This window comes from Cyanistes caeruleus, chromosome 17 (genome assembly GCF_971803275.1).
Source record: "Cyanistes caeruleus chromosome 17, bCyaCae1.hap1.1, whole genome shotgun sequence".
Taxonomy (NCBI): Eukaryota; Metazoa; Chordata; class Aves; order Passeriformes; family Paridae; genus Cyanistes; species Cyanistes caeruleus.
In genome coordinates, this window is record NC_141717.1 from 4,730,175 (window position 1) to 4,747,191 (window position 17,017).

The 17,017-nt window shown below is 40.6% G+C and overlaps 1 protein-coding gene across 40 annotated transcripts in view; it reads left to right on the top strand.

Moving 5' to 3' along the window:
• RBFOX1 (RNA binding fox-1 homolog 1) overlaps nt 1-17,017 on the top strand; it is a 1,112,502-nt gene that overhangs the window by 979,821 nt on the left and 115,664 nt on the right. For 36 of the 40 annotated variants that reach the window (XM_086854476.1, XM_086854474.1, XM_086854473.1 and 33 more), the window contains one exon: nt 9,316-9,558. The exons of 2 other annotated variants lie outside the window; for them this stretch is intronic. In XM_086854476.1, the coding sequence (XP_086710602.1) occupies nt 9,316-9,558 (243 nt within the window). Of the gene's footprint in view, nt 1-4,969; nt 5,160-9,315; nt 9,559-17,017 lie in introns of those variants that run through there. 2 more of the 40 variants (XM_086854506.1, XM_086854502.1) reach the window with 2 other exon arrangements.

Below are 17,017 nucleotides of genomic sequence, written 5' to 3' on the forward strand. Positions count from 1 at the left end.
TTGTTGTTTAACCTGGCTCATTCTGGCTTTCAAAACAGCCCTGTATCCAAATAGCTGAGCAGGGATGATCTATCAGCTTTGCTGCTCAAGGCAGCTTAATGGCATGGCATTCTCATTTCCCTCACTGGCTGGCTATGTTCCTTATTTCAGGTGAGTTAAGTTCTGCTCTCCCATTTGTGATGCTGAGGCTGGGACATGTATCTCACATGATGGATGAACTCTGCCTGTTGTGGTGCTGCCCTAGGAAATGATTCACTGGGAGGGATTTTGAAACATCCCCTTTCTTTTCTGAGGCTCCATCAGAGCTCAGCAGTGAAAGTCTGTGCCCCCCTTCAAAGAGGTCACTGAAAGTGTCTGGTTCAAAGAGGTGACACTGGCATGTCAGGCTCCAGGGAGTGCTGCTGCCCTTAGGGAGATGCTCTGCTCATCCTGCTGCAGTCACTCCACTGGTGCCTTTGTGAAGCACCTAAAGGTCTGCACAGGTCTCCAGTCCTGTGTTCTTGTTCTCTGTGCGACCCTTGTGGCACTCTCTGCTCCTCCTGCCCGGTATTTGGTTTATCTATCACCATCTAATGGTTATTATTAGTTATTAATGAGGTCCAATCCCATTCTTTGTGGCACAAATGGCTCTCAAGGATGTTTTTTCAGCATGTGGCTGCAGGCTCACTGCCTTCTGTGGCTGACAGATCTGGTAAATACTTGGCTCTATTCTATGGTGTGTCCATTGCAAAGCCAACTGAAGCTCTGGATGAGGGGGCATCTCTAAATTGGGAATCACTTGGTGACAACTATCAATATCAGTGACATTAAATTGCACCATTTAGGCACTTTCAAGATCCAGCTGTGTCCAGTCCCAATCTCCTGAAAAATTTAAAAAATTGAGTCAGATTTTTGTGAAGTAAACTGGAATTGAGGTGTTGAAATCTACTTACAACAAATCTTGAATGAATAATTTTAGCTATAAAAACTTATTAGATTTCTAGAAATTATCTGCTGAAAACCATATACCTGCAACTGTTTTTGGATTTGAACGTGCTCAGTTTTCTCTGCAGACTCCAAACCTTTGCAGAGTTCAATTCTTTACCAGTAAGGTGTCATTTAGAGAAGTTTTTTACTCAAATTCTGAAAATATCTCAGCCTGTGCATGGGTTACAAGGCAGGAAGTGTCTCAGTGGAATCCAGAACAGGTTACAAAGCACAATGCAGAGTTGTGTCTGGACCAGTCTTGTTGGATAAGCATGGTTTGTCACCTGGGTTGGTACATCCCATATTTTCAGTGTTACAGTAAAAAACAAAAACAAAAAAATTAATTTTTTTTTTTAAAATCACTTTATTAGAAAAATAAGAAAATGGATGTACTAGTTTTGTTTACAATCCAGCTTTAAAAGGTGGCAGTGGTTTTCAATAAATTAATCTTTGAAATGAATTTTATTTCAGAAGAAAAGATGCAGATAAAATTAGAAAACTTACATGGCTGCAGTTACTGTTTTAGAGGTCATGCAGAAGGTAGAGAAAACAAGTCCTTTGTGTGGAGATGTAAGGCAGTGTTCCTCTAGGTGTGCTGAGAATGGTAACATTTGGCAGAAAATGAAAACGTGTCATAGTTCACAGCATTAAATTAAACAATTTGTGAAACTCGTCTTGCCTGCGCTATAAGAATTGCCACTTCCATACTGCTCTGGCTGTGGATTGAAGAAATGAAAACATTTTTCTAAGGAAACATGGCAAATATATCTCAAAGAACTGAGACATTGTTACTTGAGGACAGAAATAGGTTGGAAGTTGTAACTAGTCTCTTCCTTCTCAGTAAATCCTTTATGGAGAAAGTCATCAAATAGGATAAAAGTATAAAATCCATTTTGAAGCTATTCTGCTACTGTTGAAACCACATGGCATCACAGAATGATTCAGATTTAAAGGGAACTTCAGAAACCATCTAATCCCAGTATCCCTTTTAAATCAGGGGTAACTACACAGATTAGGTTGCTCAGGGGCTTTTAGAGTTCAGGTTTGAAAGTCTCCAGGATGCCATAACCTCTCTGAGCAGCATTTTTCTGTGCTTAACTTCCCTCATGTTCATTACCTTATTCTTTAGAGCTAACCAGAATTTACCTTTCGGCAACTTTTAGCTGTTGCTCCTTGTTCTGTCACTCTGTACCTGCGGGTTCTGGCCCTGTAACCTTTGGTCAAGTGGAAGAAGATGCAGTTAAGTTGTCTGAGCCCTCCCTTCTGCAGGCGATGCTGAGCCAGCTGCCTCAGCCTCTGTCGTGTGCTCCAGCCCTGCAGCTGCCCTGGCAACCCAGCACTGAACTCATGTCCCATCTCCTGTCCCGAGGCACTCCAGACTGGTGTTCCAGATGCTCTCCCAAGTGCTGTGCAGGGAGGAATTGTCCCTTTCCTCACCTCACTGACCACCCTTGGCTGCTGCAGCCTGCAGAGCAGTTCATTTTTGCTGCCTGGAAGGCAGAGTGCTGCTTTGTACCCAGCTCTGCTCACCAGGACTCATCCTTTCCTGCAGAGCTGCTCTCTGCCAGGCAGCCAGGGCCTGGCTGGTGCGAGGGATTATCCTGTCCCACGACTTGCCCTGTTCCTGTCAGCCCACTCCTGTAGCTTCTGCAGAGCCCCATCGCTGCTCCCTGCCTGCTGGCCTGTGGAATTTGCATTCTGACACTTCACATACGTCTTTTGTGAAGATGTTCAACAGTTTTGGACCTGGTCTTGATGCACCAGGGCTAGAACTCATAGCTGAGTTAAACTTCTAAAGGTTGACTGCTACCCCCTTTAAAAGCCAGTATTCCAGATGACTTTTTCATGCACCTTTTATGTTAACAATTCACCCCTTTATTTTTGCCTTCCCTCCCTGTTCTTGGGGTACAAGGATGCTGCATCATCCTCACTGTGGTCTAGGAAAGGGGTAACACAAATGAGGTGGAATTTCCTGTACTGATTTGTGGATAATGACAAGATCCTTTCATACTTGATCTATTTTTTAGAAACTTTTAAGAATCAATTCTCATTGTAGATATACCCTTATCTTCAGAGTTTTTTGCTATATGGCTCTTGAGGCTGTTTTGGATAGTAGTTTTCCAAACATGACATCAAAATTTATCCAATATCAAATATTGGTTGATGGAATACAAGGTTGCAGTTGGAAAGACCTTAAGAGTCAGAGTTGGAGAAAGTGAGGGAGAAGCAGAAAACTTAAAAAGAAAGATTTAGGTGTTTATGTGGAAGCAAAACAAATCAGTGTGGCAGAGTCATGTCCACTTAGGCCATTGGAAATAGCAAGAAAAGGATTTGCCATGTAGGATAAGGAAAGCTCATAAATGACATAAATAAATCAATGACAGCATCACACAGGCAGTTTAAAGTTTCAGCAGCTGGAAGGACTGAAGTTGTTGGAGGGAAGGCTTTCCCAATGTGTGTTGGTGTCACCATAGCATTACGTGCTCTTGAATTCAGGCAGGAATTCAGACTAAGTTTTGGCAAGTAGTTTGCTGCTTTCAGGGAAATATAAGTAAATGTCCTTTGCAGGCTGTCAGGAGGCTTCAGCTGCTGCTCTGTTCCATACCTCAGGCACTGACACAAAGTGAACATGGTGTTATCAAACACATTTGCAAGAGCAAAAACACAGTAGAAAGAGCACAGACCTTTTTTGGAATACAGTACGTTATATGTAAAAAAGACCAAAAGTAAAATGTTCCTCTGCAGTGGGAGAAATTAAATTATATTTTCCTGCTAAGGTAGTAAAGAAATTCTCTTTTGCTTACTTACTGCTATCTTTTCTCCCTATGAGAAAAAGAAAGTTATTCTGCATAATCTTTCTTATATTTGAAAGCTGAATTTGGCTTTGTCCTGAACCTTCCAAAAAAGAGAGGTGGCTGGAGCATTCATTTTGTATGATTGCAGAAGCAAATGATGCGAGTCAAGTGGCCTGGTCAGATAATTAAGCTACAACAGAGAAAGCTCGCAGAGTCAGTCAGTTGTGATTATCAGTCCAGTGTGGTTGGATGTCTGATTCCTTCTGAAAAATCTGAAGTGGCTGCTTTTATTATCATTAATTGGGGAGTGCCAGCAACAAATCTGGAAGAATTACATTGCCACTTTAAAGAATTCCAGTATATTTCAGTTGGAATATAAGTGTAATGATGAATTGATGACTCTTTGTTGCTCTGCCCAGCCCTTAGAACAGGAAGGTTTGTTAGAATAATTCCAGTGTTACGTGCCTGCCCTGCTTCTGAACCCTGATGTCTGTAGGCAGTCTGCAGCAGAGTGCCAATAAATGTGTATTCTTTGAGGCTGTCTGAATCTTTTTAGATTTTTTTTTTTTATTATTATTATTCTTTTCTTTATTTCTTTAGATAGCAGTTCAATCATTTTGAAGCTATCTCTGGAGCATCTAGGAAAGTTCCTTTAACAGTGAAGCATTAGGTTGCTTAAAGTGCCTCGCAGAACTAAACCTTGGAAGCACTTTTGAAATATTTCCCCTGCTAAGCGAGAGGGATGTCACCAAATGAAACAAAAAAGGAAACAATATTTCATTTGAATGGAAGGATAAAGTACCTTCAATCTAAACCAGACTAGCTCAGTATCAACTCTTTGTGGTGCTCAGCAGTTTTAAAATCAAAACCTTATTGGTATTAACTGTGCCACATGGAGGAGGAATTAATCCCACAGAAATGCAGATGTGTAACTGGACATGGTAGCTATCACAGCAAAGCCAGAGCCCTGCAAGTTTTGGAACTCTCAATACAGCCGTGTTAATTTTAAAACAAAAACCTTCAGCTTCCGGCGACTTCCACAGGAGCGTTCCCAATGTTTTTCACACAGCTATTAATGTAGTCAAGCTGTGTTTTTTCCTCCTCCTCCTCCTCAGTGCAATCATCTGCTCAGTGGTGCACTCCAGGAGCGGGAGCCAGAGGAGTGGCCGGCTGTGATTGATGGGGCGCAGCCCGGCGCTGGAGGAGCCACATCTGGATCAGCTTTGGGAGCAGCCAGATGTGGAGAGGGAGCTCAGCGAGCCCCACATGGGCACCCCGAGCTCCCGGCTCCTGCTCCCCAGCCAGCGCTGACCCTCACTTTGGGCAGGTGCTGCATGGCCTGGGACCAGAGCAGCTGCCAAGTGTGTGGAGAATAGAGGCAGCACCATGGTACAGCAGGTATTTGCACTTTTATTTTCACTTGAAACTCTTGATTTTCAGTCGAGCCAGGGCAGTTCTTGCAGGCAGCTGCACCACTGCATGCAAGACTTGCAAGCCATGCTTTGATGCTTAGGTCTGAAGGAGGGCAGGCTACGGGGAAGGAACCATGGGCTTGATGGGTGTAACCCTTAGAACCAGCAGGTTTGCAGAGAAATGTTGCATTTTTTCTTCTTTGTTTCCGTGCCCTGAGGATACGATGCAGTTTGGCTCATTTAACTACAGTACAGGAGGCTTTCTCTAAATGTGAAATATCTCTTGCCAAAGAAACAAAATGCACCAAACGGAAAATAGAGCAAAACAAACAATCAACTGTGAGTTCGACTTCAAAATGCAGGCAAGCAGAAAGGTTTTCATTCAATACATTTTTATGCTGCAAATGTGTTTTTATAAAAAGGAACACTGCATAAGCAATGTTTCCTGTGCTCTCTCCTTTGTGTACAAACATAACAAGCTTGCTTTATTATGTTTTGACACTTTTTATACATTTCTTAATTACGAAATCCTTTCAGAGCAGGAGATGAAAAGGCATCTGAGATCTGAAATAGTAGAAGCAGTTTAAATTCTAAGCTTTTCTTCAAATGAGGTAATATGGATGAAATAGGAGAACCTTCATTTACCTACATTGTTGGAATCCTTTTTTTTTTGGTTCTTTAGAGTTCAACGTTTAACCAGAAAGCAATAAATTTGATTTTATACACTGCCACGTAATGCATATTTTTCAGTTGAAATGTGGTTTTCATTAAGACTCGGGCCAGAACATTTAGCAGAGCCTGACTGTCTGCCATCCTTTGTTCTCCTTGCTGTTGCCAACAACCACTTTTTTAAAAAAACCATGCACAAAGTGAGCATTAAGGGGTCATTTAATTTTAAAGATACTTGGAACTGAGTCTGAAGGGACAACTTCAGTTTGGCCTCTTCTGCCTAGGTGGTATAAAGCCTGCCTGTGTACTGTCACACACAGCTTTGAAATTTCTCTAATACCTGAGTTCATAGGTTAATTTAGGATCAATATTTCCTCTTGCTTTTAGGGCCATTTCATATTTTAAACTTAATGCATTAGAATTTATTCTTTCTTTTATTTGTTTCAGTTCATTGTATTTTAAAGAGCACAATAAAGGAGCATTTTAGGTGATTCTATTTAAAGAATTTTTGGTTCCTGAAAATCTCTTCAAGTGTATCTGCTGTGTAGTCTGGGGTTACCATCAGCCACATGTATATACAAATGTGTGATAGCTGACACTTCATAATTCTTGATAGAAATTAGTATTTTAAACAATTAGTTTTGGCTATTACAAGCCAAGTAAATAAAAAAGAACTTGTTTAAACATGCATGCTTTTCTATTATATTGTAATACCATGTCTATTGAATTAATTATGAATAATAAATTCACACTGCTTTTAAAGGTTAGGGAAGGCTTCAGTAGTCATTTATTTTAAGGGATGAACATCTGATTTATTGTCACTATCATATTAAACTTAGGGCCTGCAGTAGCATGTGCAAGTTTAATTTCTTTAATGTCCCCTGTCTTCTAACAATTAAATGAACCTGCAGAGCCTGCACTGATAATCTTGTGTCAGTTTTCTGCTATAAGCACAGTGGGGCTGGTTTCCTCAATGGCAAGGCTGTAAGTCTCTGAATATCTACAAGTTAGTAAAAAAAAAAAAAAAAAAAAGAGACAAATCCCTTACCCTTTGTTGTTTACTTATTAATGAGGTCTCAGTTATAAATGAGCCAGACCTCAGCTGAAGAAGTCTAATGGAAGAGGTGGAAGAGTCTCAGCATTGTGGAGGTTCTGAAGTAGCCAGCACAATTTGCCATTTTGTGATAAATCTAAGAAATTTGGAGTTGCTGGTAAAAATAATCGAAAAGTTCAACCCTCTTAATTAAACATGAGCTGTAATTAGCACTAGGTGTGGATGCTTTGAATATTAATTAGGGTCCTCATGGAACTGCTGTCAGGGTTAATGAGAATCAGTGGGGGTCTCAGCAACATCTGGTTTAGGGCTGGAGGTGGTACAAAAGCCTTTAGATGAAATGCACCTGGACATCACCCCTTGTTCCCTCTGCTGCCATTGCTGCTCGTTTTTAACAGCTGCTGCCTCTGAGGCCACCTTCAGCATCTGACAGGAAGGGGTAGCTCAAGGACCAGCACTAAGCAGCTCCCGTGTTTCAAAACCAGCACAGTGAAAATGCTTATAGAGCCAGAATCTGCATTTGCTTTTGTTCATTCTCACCCTTTTCTCAGGTCCCTCCTGAAACAGCTGATTAAAAAATTTAAGGTCTGCTGCCTCCCACAGAAGTTTTAAAAGTACTTCTTTAACATTTAATGAATGTCTCTGGTCATTCCTGGGTTTTGCTTCATCTGGATTTTTTTTCTTTATTTATTTATTTTTAATAGTGAAAATATTAGGTAAAATAAATAAGAAAGGAAGTTGACCATTTTAATATTAGAGGATAAAAGTACACTTTTACAAGAGTTTTTAACCTCCATAGAAATTTAACAGGGCTAATGAGAACAGTTTCAGTGCAGCATTGACCTTGCTAAGATGGTAGATATTTAAACAAATCCCAGTGACTTAACCCTGTGAAGTCAGTAAATGACACTGATTTCCTGCCAGAGATGGTTGAATGAAGCAATGGAAACCACTTGCTCAGGGCCATACACTAAACCAGCAGCAAAGATGGGATTAAAGTCAGAGATGCTTTGATTGCTAATATAAAGTTCTAATTTTTTAGGACACGCTGAGTGCCTTTTACAAAGGAAAATTCAGGGGGTTTTTTTAAGCCTGTCAAAGCTACCAAGACTTAACTCCTGTGTGAATTCTTAAAAGCTCTTGAGTTAGGACAAGTTCAGGTCAGAAAACTGATGTCTAAATTAGTTGAAATTGGCTGGAAATGCCCTTAATTACAAAGTGCAGAAGAATGTCTTTTATTTATCCAGTCTATTTAAAATTAGGAAATCGAGGACTGATAAGTACAAATAAAATCCCTGCCATAGTCTTGGGCAGGTGCTTGTACATGCCTTGGTGGGAGAATAATTGATTAGCTCAGAAGGCAATTAAATTTTCACTTAACTCTGCATTTTTACACACATAGTGGGATAGTTTAATTTTGTAAATTAGTTTATCTGAGGTTGGGACAATCCCTGCACTAATGGCCTCTAATGCTGTCACAGGAAAAATCTGTTTTGGCCTTTTTTTTTATCTAGGTTCAGAAAGATTGTAGCGCACATTTCCTCCTCAGAATGATTGCTTTTTGGTGTGAGCAAAGCATTTAGTCAGAAGTTTTATAATTGATAAATTAAGAGGCTTGGCTATTCTTTATCAAATGGAAGTATCTCTCTATAGGATCTCTCTATAAAGACATGAGGATAGTGTTATTTGTGCTATAGGCTAATTGCCATATGGAAATGAAATACTTTTGTCCTCAAATGCAAAACCTTTAAAGTTCTTAAATCTATTTCTCTTAACACAGAATTTTTCTTTTATGTTATTTAAGGTTTTGAACCGATACACTTTTAGATTCAAATATTTAATATTTTGACTGGGTCTCATTATTATTTTGCATTTGTGGCATGCATTTGCTCAATGCGGAGTACCTCAAAGTACTCTGACTATCTCAGGGCATTATTTCACATCAGTATTTTTAGTGTTTGTTAACAGTATGCACCTAAACCCTGCCCTGTGTGTATGTTGCCTGTATTGTATTCTGTAAATGGTCAGTCAGAGTGATCACAGCTCTGTGCTGGCAGTTCTGCTCAGGAACCTTTGGAATAAACTGGCTTTGTCCCTCGTCCTTGTCTGAGCTGAGGCATCATTAGTGCAGGCAGGTTTCACTGACCTTTCCCTCTTATAGACTAGTCTACAATTATCCAGCGAGCAGTACATTTGTTTGTCTAATTATAATAGTATTTAATAGGGTTAGCAAAATGCATTTAGTGCAGATCAGAAATATTCTCCTCAAGAAACAACCACTGTGCCCTTTCCAGGCCAGGATGTTCTCATCGCTCTCCGCGTTACGGGTGCAGGACCTTTGCTTATTTTATCTCACGCCACATTTCTTCCTTTTTTTTTATTATTATTATTATTATTTTTTTCCCTTTGATTTTCACAGGGTAATCAGGAAGCTACAGCACCTCCTGACACAATGGCACAGCCTTATGCCTCAGCCCAGTTCGCTCCACCTCAGAACGGTATCCCTGCAGAATACACAGCCCCACATCCGCATCCAGCTCCAGACTACACAGGCCAAACCACTGTTCCAGAGCACACGTTAAACATGTACCCTCCTGCTCAGACACACTCCGAACAGAGTGCAGCTGACACAAATGCACAAACTGTCTCCGGCACAGCCACAGTAAGTCAAGGTTACTGCTCTTTCTACAGCTCTGGGTTTCGCGTCTATTTATCGATGACATTTTTGTCCGTGACACGCTTCATTTGCGTTAGGCTTAGTCACCGCCTTAAGGTCAAAAGTCTGTCAGAGTTTGCTGTTGAACCTGGAGGGTGGGTTTGCACTGGCTTTGGAGCTTCTTAGTAAGTGTTGGAGGTTTGTAGAACCTGGAGTTTCATTTTCAACAGCGTTAGACAAAATGATTAATTACCAGCCCATGAATCACAGCACAAATTTTAATTAAGTCCAATATGGAAAAACATTGCAAATGAGTGTTTGTAGGCATTCATTTGCAGGGCCAAAGACAGCAACCAAAAAACCCAAACCAGGCTCATTTGATTATTTTTAATGACCTTCGTGTTTTCAACACAAGTAGTTTTAATAGAAATATTACTTGAATGATCGTGTACAAAATTTGCTGTGTGAATTAGTATTGTGAAGAGCATGTCTGCAATATTGTATTTTCTGGAGAGCTTGTTTGTGCAGCCATTACCCAAGTTGTGTGTGGATCTGTGCTAAACAGAGCAGAAATGATGGACTTTCCGTCTATTTGATTTATATGTGAAGTTCTGAAGTGTCATGAATTATGCAAGAGACTCCTTGGATGGCTCTACCTTGTAATTTAAGTCACAAATTTCACACACTGATAGTTTAGTGTTTCTGTCTTAATTCTAGAGTGGGACCCAATATATCCAGTGCCAAGAGCTGGCAGATTTCTGAGCCATCAACCCATCCCCCTGTGTTACATGTGCAGGATGGGGCACAGAACAGGCAGTGCTCAGAACATCTCTCCTGGCTGGCCTCATCCTTGCCTCAGCCATTCTCCATGCCTCAGCTTACCTCTCCTTCCTTTCTGGCTCATATCCAGCCTAAAAGGTTTCATGCATTAGGGCAAGAAGAAAAGGAAATCACATTCTCTTAAATGAGCTCTGCAAATTTATGTTTGTTGTTGTGCCACTAATTTCTTTATATGGCTTGAGCAAGAAAGGAAAGCAATAGCAAAGGCACTGAGGAATATTCCTTGCTATTATGACAGAGAAATCCTTGTGAATTAATTACACATTTTTGTGGTTTATGCAGTAAAATGCTTTGGTCTTTTTTTTTTTTTTTTTTTTTTTTTTTTGGTAACTTTTTATTGCCCTGAGTTTCTCTTTTCTCCAGTACCGGGAGAAAGTTTAAATTGAAGAGCATCCTATTTGCTGGTATCTCACAGTATTTTTTGCAGGTCTGCTGTGTCTCCTCTTATCCATCTCTTTGCTAAATTAAATTCCTGGTTCTTTCCAGCTTTTAAAACTTGCTTCCATAATCATTTTTGATTGTTGTCCAGCTCTTGTCAAATGCCACTGTCATTGGTTTAGAGCAGGAATCCTAAGCTGAATAGATACTCCAGAAGAGATTGGATATTGACTAAAAAGATAGTCTTTCCTACTGTACCTTTTTTTGTTCTTTTATGTTCTCTGATTTTGCTTGGTTTCTGTGACCACTGCTGCAACTTGAACAATCTACTGTGATGGCCAGCTCAGCCTTTTCACGTTTTGAAACTGTTTCTGTTCAGTCCTGAAGTAAAATACTGACAGTGCTAAAATCAATGGTAAAAGACCTGTCGATGGGAGTGGGACAGGAGCTCATCTCTCATCATTTATTGCTTTCAATTGATTGTGTTTCCTCACCCCATTTTGATTTTTCAGTTTGAAGAAATGTCAGTCACTTTATCAGAGAAGTCAGGAATGTGTTTTCCCAACATTTTCCATAGCAAAGGCTGGTGAAAAGACATAGTTTGGATTGTCTGCAATGCCCTTATCTTCTTCAAGTGCTCTATTCAATCCCAGCTCTAGCAAATCCAATGATTCCCTGCAAAGTTTCCTGCTTCTGATATGCAAATAGGCTTTATTGTTATTTGGTTTTGTGTCCTTCACTATCTGCTCTTACTTGCTTTTTCCCTTCCTAATATCCAACTTGTATTTTACCTGTCAGGCACCTTTTCCCTTCTGTTTCCCCTTGGAGTGAATTTCCATTCTCTGCAGAATAACACTTCAATTCCACTAACCTGTTATATTCAGGGAATATGGTGCAGTTATTTGCTCTTTTTATTGTGGATCCTTTCCTCGCATTCTGGTTTCCTTTCTTACAGAGGAATGGACAGAACATTTTGAAGTAGCTCTCATGCTGTCTATAAAGAATTAGATTTTCCTTCCTTTTAACTTTAGAGTCTATTTGAGAAAGTTTTAGGATGGTTCAGTTTTTAAAAAGATATTTTTTTCTAAATTGCCAAGTTATATTGAAAGCTGTGAATGTTCTCCCTCAAGAACAGAGCAGTGAAAAGGCAGGTTTCCAAGAGGTGTGTTTATCTATGGATCTGCACTGACATTTAACACATTCTTCACCAGCCAGGTTTACCAATGTGCAGACAAACATTGCTTGCACAATTTAACTGCAGGTACCTAGGTTTAAAATTAGTTATGCTGGGTTTCATTAGCCATTGCTCTTGGCAAACTGTGGAGACTTTATAAATAGATACATGCCAATGGATCTCAGGCAGATTTAACACCGTCTTTGTAATATTATGAGGGTCCAGCTGTGTACATCTCTCTGTAGGTTTAACAATGTAAGTTTTTATTATGAAAGAGAGCTTCAACAGCACTGTGTCAACACTGTACCTCCATGTGGTCTTTATTGTTAAAGGAAAATAATTGTGGGTTTTTTTTTTTTCTAATTCCTGCTAGCTTTGAGAAATACTTGATTTTTAAGTAAGGAGTTTTAAGTGGAATTGTTGTGGGGACATAGTGGCATTTGTTTGGTATGGTTTAGCTTGGTTTCCTTTCAGTCAGCTGTTTATTACATGCATTTGAAAGAAGAATAATCAATTGGCTAATCATTCACAAAATAACACTGTTGTGATTAAGGACAAGCTGTTAGAGGCAAGACCAGCTTTTGAATTTTCTTACAGATTTATGTACATGTGAAGCTGGATACACCATTAAAAATGGATCTTAAAATTTTGCAGTGTGTGCCTAAAATACTGCAGGGCAATTGTCTAAAATGTAGAATTACTACCAGGAGTGACTTAATCTCCTCCATGAAGGACTGAAGCCATGCTGAGGTGAGATTCATCCCGAGCTTTCTCTGAGTGTCCCAGGTTCGTTCTTGTCTGAAAGAATCCTACGCTGAAGCTGCAGCTCACACAGGGTCTAGTGCCACCTGAACCCCAATAAAGATAGAAATAATAAAAATAAACTCATTCTGTGCAGCTTCCCTGGAATCCTCAACTGCAACCCAGGGTGTGATCCCAGCCCAGCTGGAACCATTGCCAGGATCCCCATTTGCCACAAACCCAACAAAATTCCAATCATCGGGTTTATTACAGGCTTGCAATTTTGTGCAGAGTGCTCTCGTAATTCATGTTCAGAAGTACTTCACGTACTCTTGGACACGCTCTTGTACTTGTAGAAAGTGTCTTTCCCAGTGACCAGTTTTAATCTATTTAGATAAAATAGTGTAACACGGTATTCTGTCAGAGTAAGTGCTGGAACGAGAGGTGCTCAGATTGTATGTGCAGGGATTGCTAACTCTGGTTGTGGTGCTATGAAACAGGAGAAGAGGGACAGGATGGAAGGGTAGCAAATCATCAAAGACAGGATGACTTAGCTGAAACAGAATAAAATCATTGGTAGGCAGTAAAATCCTGTCAAAAGCTGCTTTGAGTCTTCTCTAAGCATCTCTGGCTTTCGTCGCTATGGACCCATGTTTGTTACCTTGGAGTGAGGAGGAAGTATATCTGCAAAATCAATAATCAGCCAGCAGTGGGTTATTTAAGTGCTGGTAGACTTTTGGAGTTGCATAGCATGTTTTAAAAGCATTAACAAAACAAATAAATGGCTTCCTAGAAGGTCTGATCTTTGAAAAGTATATCACAAAGTTATACTAAAAGTCACACATCTGATGATTTTATAAAGTGGTTTGGAGTGCTACATTAAATAGTTAAGACAATAATTTTATTAAATCAACTTTTACTTGTGCACATGTACAGACGCAATTGCACTGTACGTAAATAGATCTGAGGAAAACTTGTTCAGTTTTTGCCTGTGGCTTTCCTGCACAAATTCTGTGTATGACAGCAGGAGATGAGTGTGTAAATAAAAAGGTCATTAGCTGGGCATGTGTAAGGGAGCAGGTAATAATAAAGTAAATGTTTCTCTAGTGTTTCCTGTTCTAGCTGTGTTATACTAATAATAGAAGTAACTATCACAGTCTGGTAAGAGCTGAGGTTGAAGTCATGTTCTCTGATTTATCTGTGTATATCAAAAATGTGCTGCTTTAAACTTCATCCTACTTTGGCATAAAACTTGAGATCATTGTGCAGTCCTACTGTTCTGGGCTGACCCTTCACCAGGCTTCAGAAGCTGAAAAGTTGTGTGAGAAGCTGTGTGTTTGGAAGGGAGAGCTTGAGGAAAAAGGCAGTTTTCTTGGAGGAGTGATCCTTCCATCTCTGAAATGCTGAGCATCAGCAGGCAGCATGGCATTAGTGTTGTTCAAGCCCTGTAGAAGATGTGCAGTGCAGAGGTGTGGGTTATCCCTGGCCTGGGAAGATGATAAGGTATTTTCCACCTAACTTCACTGTCAGAACTGAATTTCAGTTTCGTTACTACCAAAGTTCCTCTGGTGGTATCCACTGAACCTGGTAGTTCTCTGTGAAAATGATTGATATATTAGATACTATGTCTGTTGTTCCATCTTCCCTGTTTACCTTGAGAGGTTTTATGTTCTTTGGGATGTAATGGCCTGTAAGTTGGATGTTTTCTCTTCTTGGTGTTAATTTGTCCAGGTTTGTGCCCTTTTTTAATCATATCGTAGGGGCCATCTCTTCATCTGAGGATTTGCAAAGGCTTAGTGGTGCTCTAGACTGAAAAATTATTTACAAAGTTGAACTTTGTTGTTTTGGGGAAGTGAAATATGTTCAACCTTTGCTGATATTTTGGGGGATTTAGTGTACCAATTACTGTGTTGTGCTTATTAATTTGGGTAAGAAAACTGGGAGTAGGAAGCATTTAAAGTGCTTTAGTGTGTTGTCTAAGCCTGCAGGTGAGTAGATTACAACTACAGTTTTCTGTAGCATATTTCTGGTTTTTACCAGCTCTTTCTCCTGCTCTGTCCTTTATGTAAGTTATTAGTATTAGTGGTTTTTCCCCTCCTATATTCTTTCTTCTCTGCCTTGGTTCATCTCTTCTTTCTCCCCTACGATCCCATCATGACCTCTCTGTCTCCCAGGGGTGTGGGCTGCATTAGCTGCTTGCATTGCACATGGATCAGTGTGCTGTATCCTCCTTGCTGTCTGTCAGCTGCCTTGCAGCAGCGTCTCAGGGAGGCACAAGTGTTCAAAGCCAGGTTCTCTGTGCTGTGCTGGCTCATCCCATGGCCGTGGCTCTGCTGGGGAGCCTCGAGCTCAGCTTGCTTGGGGTCCAACCTGCCAGAGTGTGTGGGTATTGTCAGTGCTGCTGAGCTCAGCCGCTGCTATCCCTGCCTCTGAGCGTTCTGCTCTTGCCTGAGAGGTTTCCTATGGCACCTGGAACCATCTCCCGTGGCTTGGGAAGGAGTGGCTCACTTACTTCTCCCTGTAATTGTGGCTGGCATGGAGCAGAGCAGAGTTCCAGGGCAGAGTTCCACACCCGTTCCTTCTCTAAAGGATGGCATTGTGCTCCCCCTGCAAAGAAGTGGAATTTTTACCACAAAGTGGCTGTCATGCAAGTCAGATTCCCTCATGGACACTTTTTATTGCCAACTGGTATAAATGACCCAGTTTTTATTCTATTTCAATGCCATATTTTTGTCTCTAGATGTTTGCCACCAGTATGTTAGATAGCTGATAATGCTTTGACAACTCTTACCGCAGTGTTTATTCATCTAAATCATACCCTGCTGGCGCAGGCTATTCTATCAGCATGGTGTGCTATTTCATTTATACTACCTATTATATCTGGTCCCAACTGTTCCTTGAAGGAAGTATTTCAAGGAGCTTATTTTGAGACCTTGAGTGCTTCAGAGCTGCAGAAGCAAGGAACCCGGTCCAGCTCCCGCTCCATAGTGAGGAGATCAAAACTGACATCCCAAATAGATAACATAATGCTGTTCTGGGGCAGTGAGGCACAGTAATGACTTGTGATCATAGGCATTATTGCTTCTAAGAGGCTTCCTTGCTGAGAGCCCTGCGTGCCAGCTTTGCAACTGTGCCCCACGTGTGCTCCTCTGCTTATGCTAAGGAAGCAGGAACACACTGCTGACTTCAGCCCCTCTGCGTGGATCTGCCAGCTCGAAAATAGATTCTGCTCCAGGATACACAGAACCTGACACTGACTGCTTCCTATGGTGCTGTTTTTGGAGTGCCTGTTTGTATTTCCTTGTTTTGGCTGGGAAGAGGATAAATAACCACCCTCTTTTTCCTGTGCTGCCGAGTGAACTTGGGCTTTGTGATTGTGTGAGTGGGTATGTGGTGTGAGGACAGCAGCCTTACCCTGCCAGCTGACTGCACAGGACTGTGTCTGGGGCTCTTCTGAGATCTCAGTGCCTGATCCTTCTCTTTTAGGTGACACCTCAGTTTCTTTTACACCTTTTGATTCTCACAGCATGGAAAGTTTGAAAATATGATGTTGAAATAGAAGACAGAAATATTATTATTCTGCTTTTGTGGGGTTTTACTGATCCTGTGATTTTAACTTCCCTCATTTTTGTGTGCTTGAGCTTGGTGAAATGTTAAAGCTGAAGCTCCTCCACAAAACTAAAAAAAAAAACAAAAACCCAAAGCCTACCAACAAGGAAAAGAGAGCAATTATGCTCTGTCATCTCTAGTCATGTTTGCTCAAATAAATTAGCTGTATGCCATTGATTACCCTTCAGAATGTTCTTCATAGGGCACTCTGACAGTTCTTAGATCACTTCAGGAGGTAATTCCAGCCAGCTCTAAGGCAGATTTGAAGCACAAAACATTGCAGAGGTCTTTCAATCACATTGTCAACCAGAGATGGTCGTAATACTGCAACGTGAAAAGTTTCTTCTAGAAAGCATTACCAATTAATTTCTAATCTGTCAAGTTTAATTGACCAATTAAACAACTTAGGATTTTCTTCCTGCTTGTCCCTGAAAGAGCTGAGCTAATATTGCTTTTTTAAGTTTTCTTGTACTTTGCTTTGTCTCTTGGGCTCTTTGCTTCTCCACACCAATTATTTTATGTGTTACATTATTGACTTTTTCTTCTCTCTGTGCAATCTAAGTAGCCAGGGCATGCAAATGCTTTGGCTTTGCTTGGCTGTGCTTTGGGTTCATATGTATTGAGAAAAAACATTGTTGCACATTTTGCTGAATACACTGAGCATAAATTTCAACGGGACCTTGGTGTGATGAAATAGCAAATTTCAACTTCTTTTATATTTGA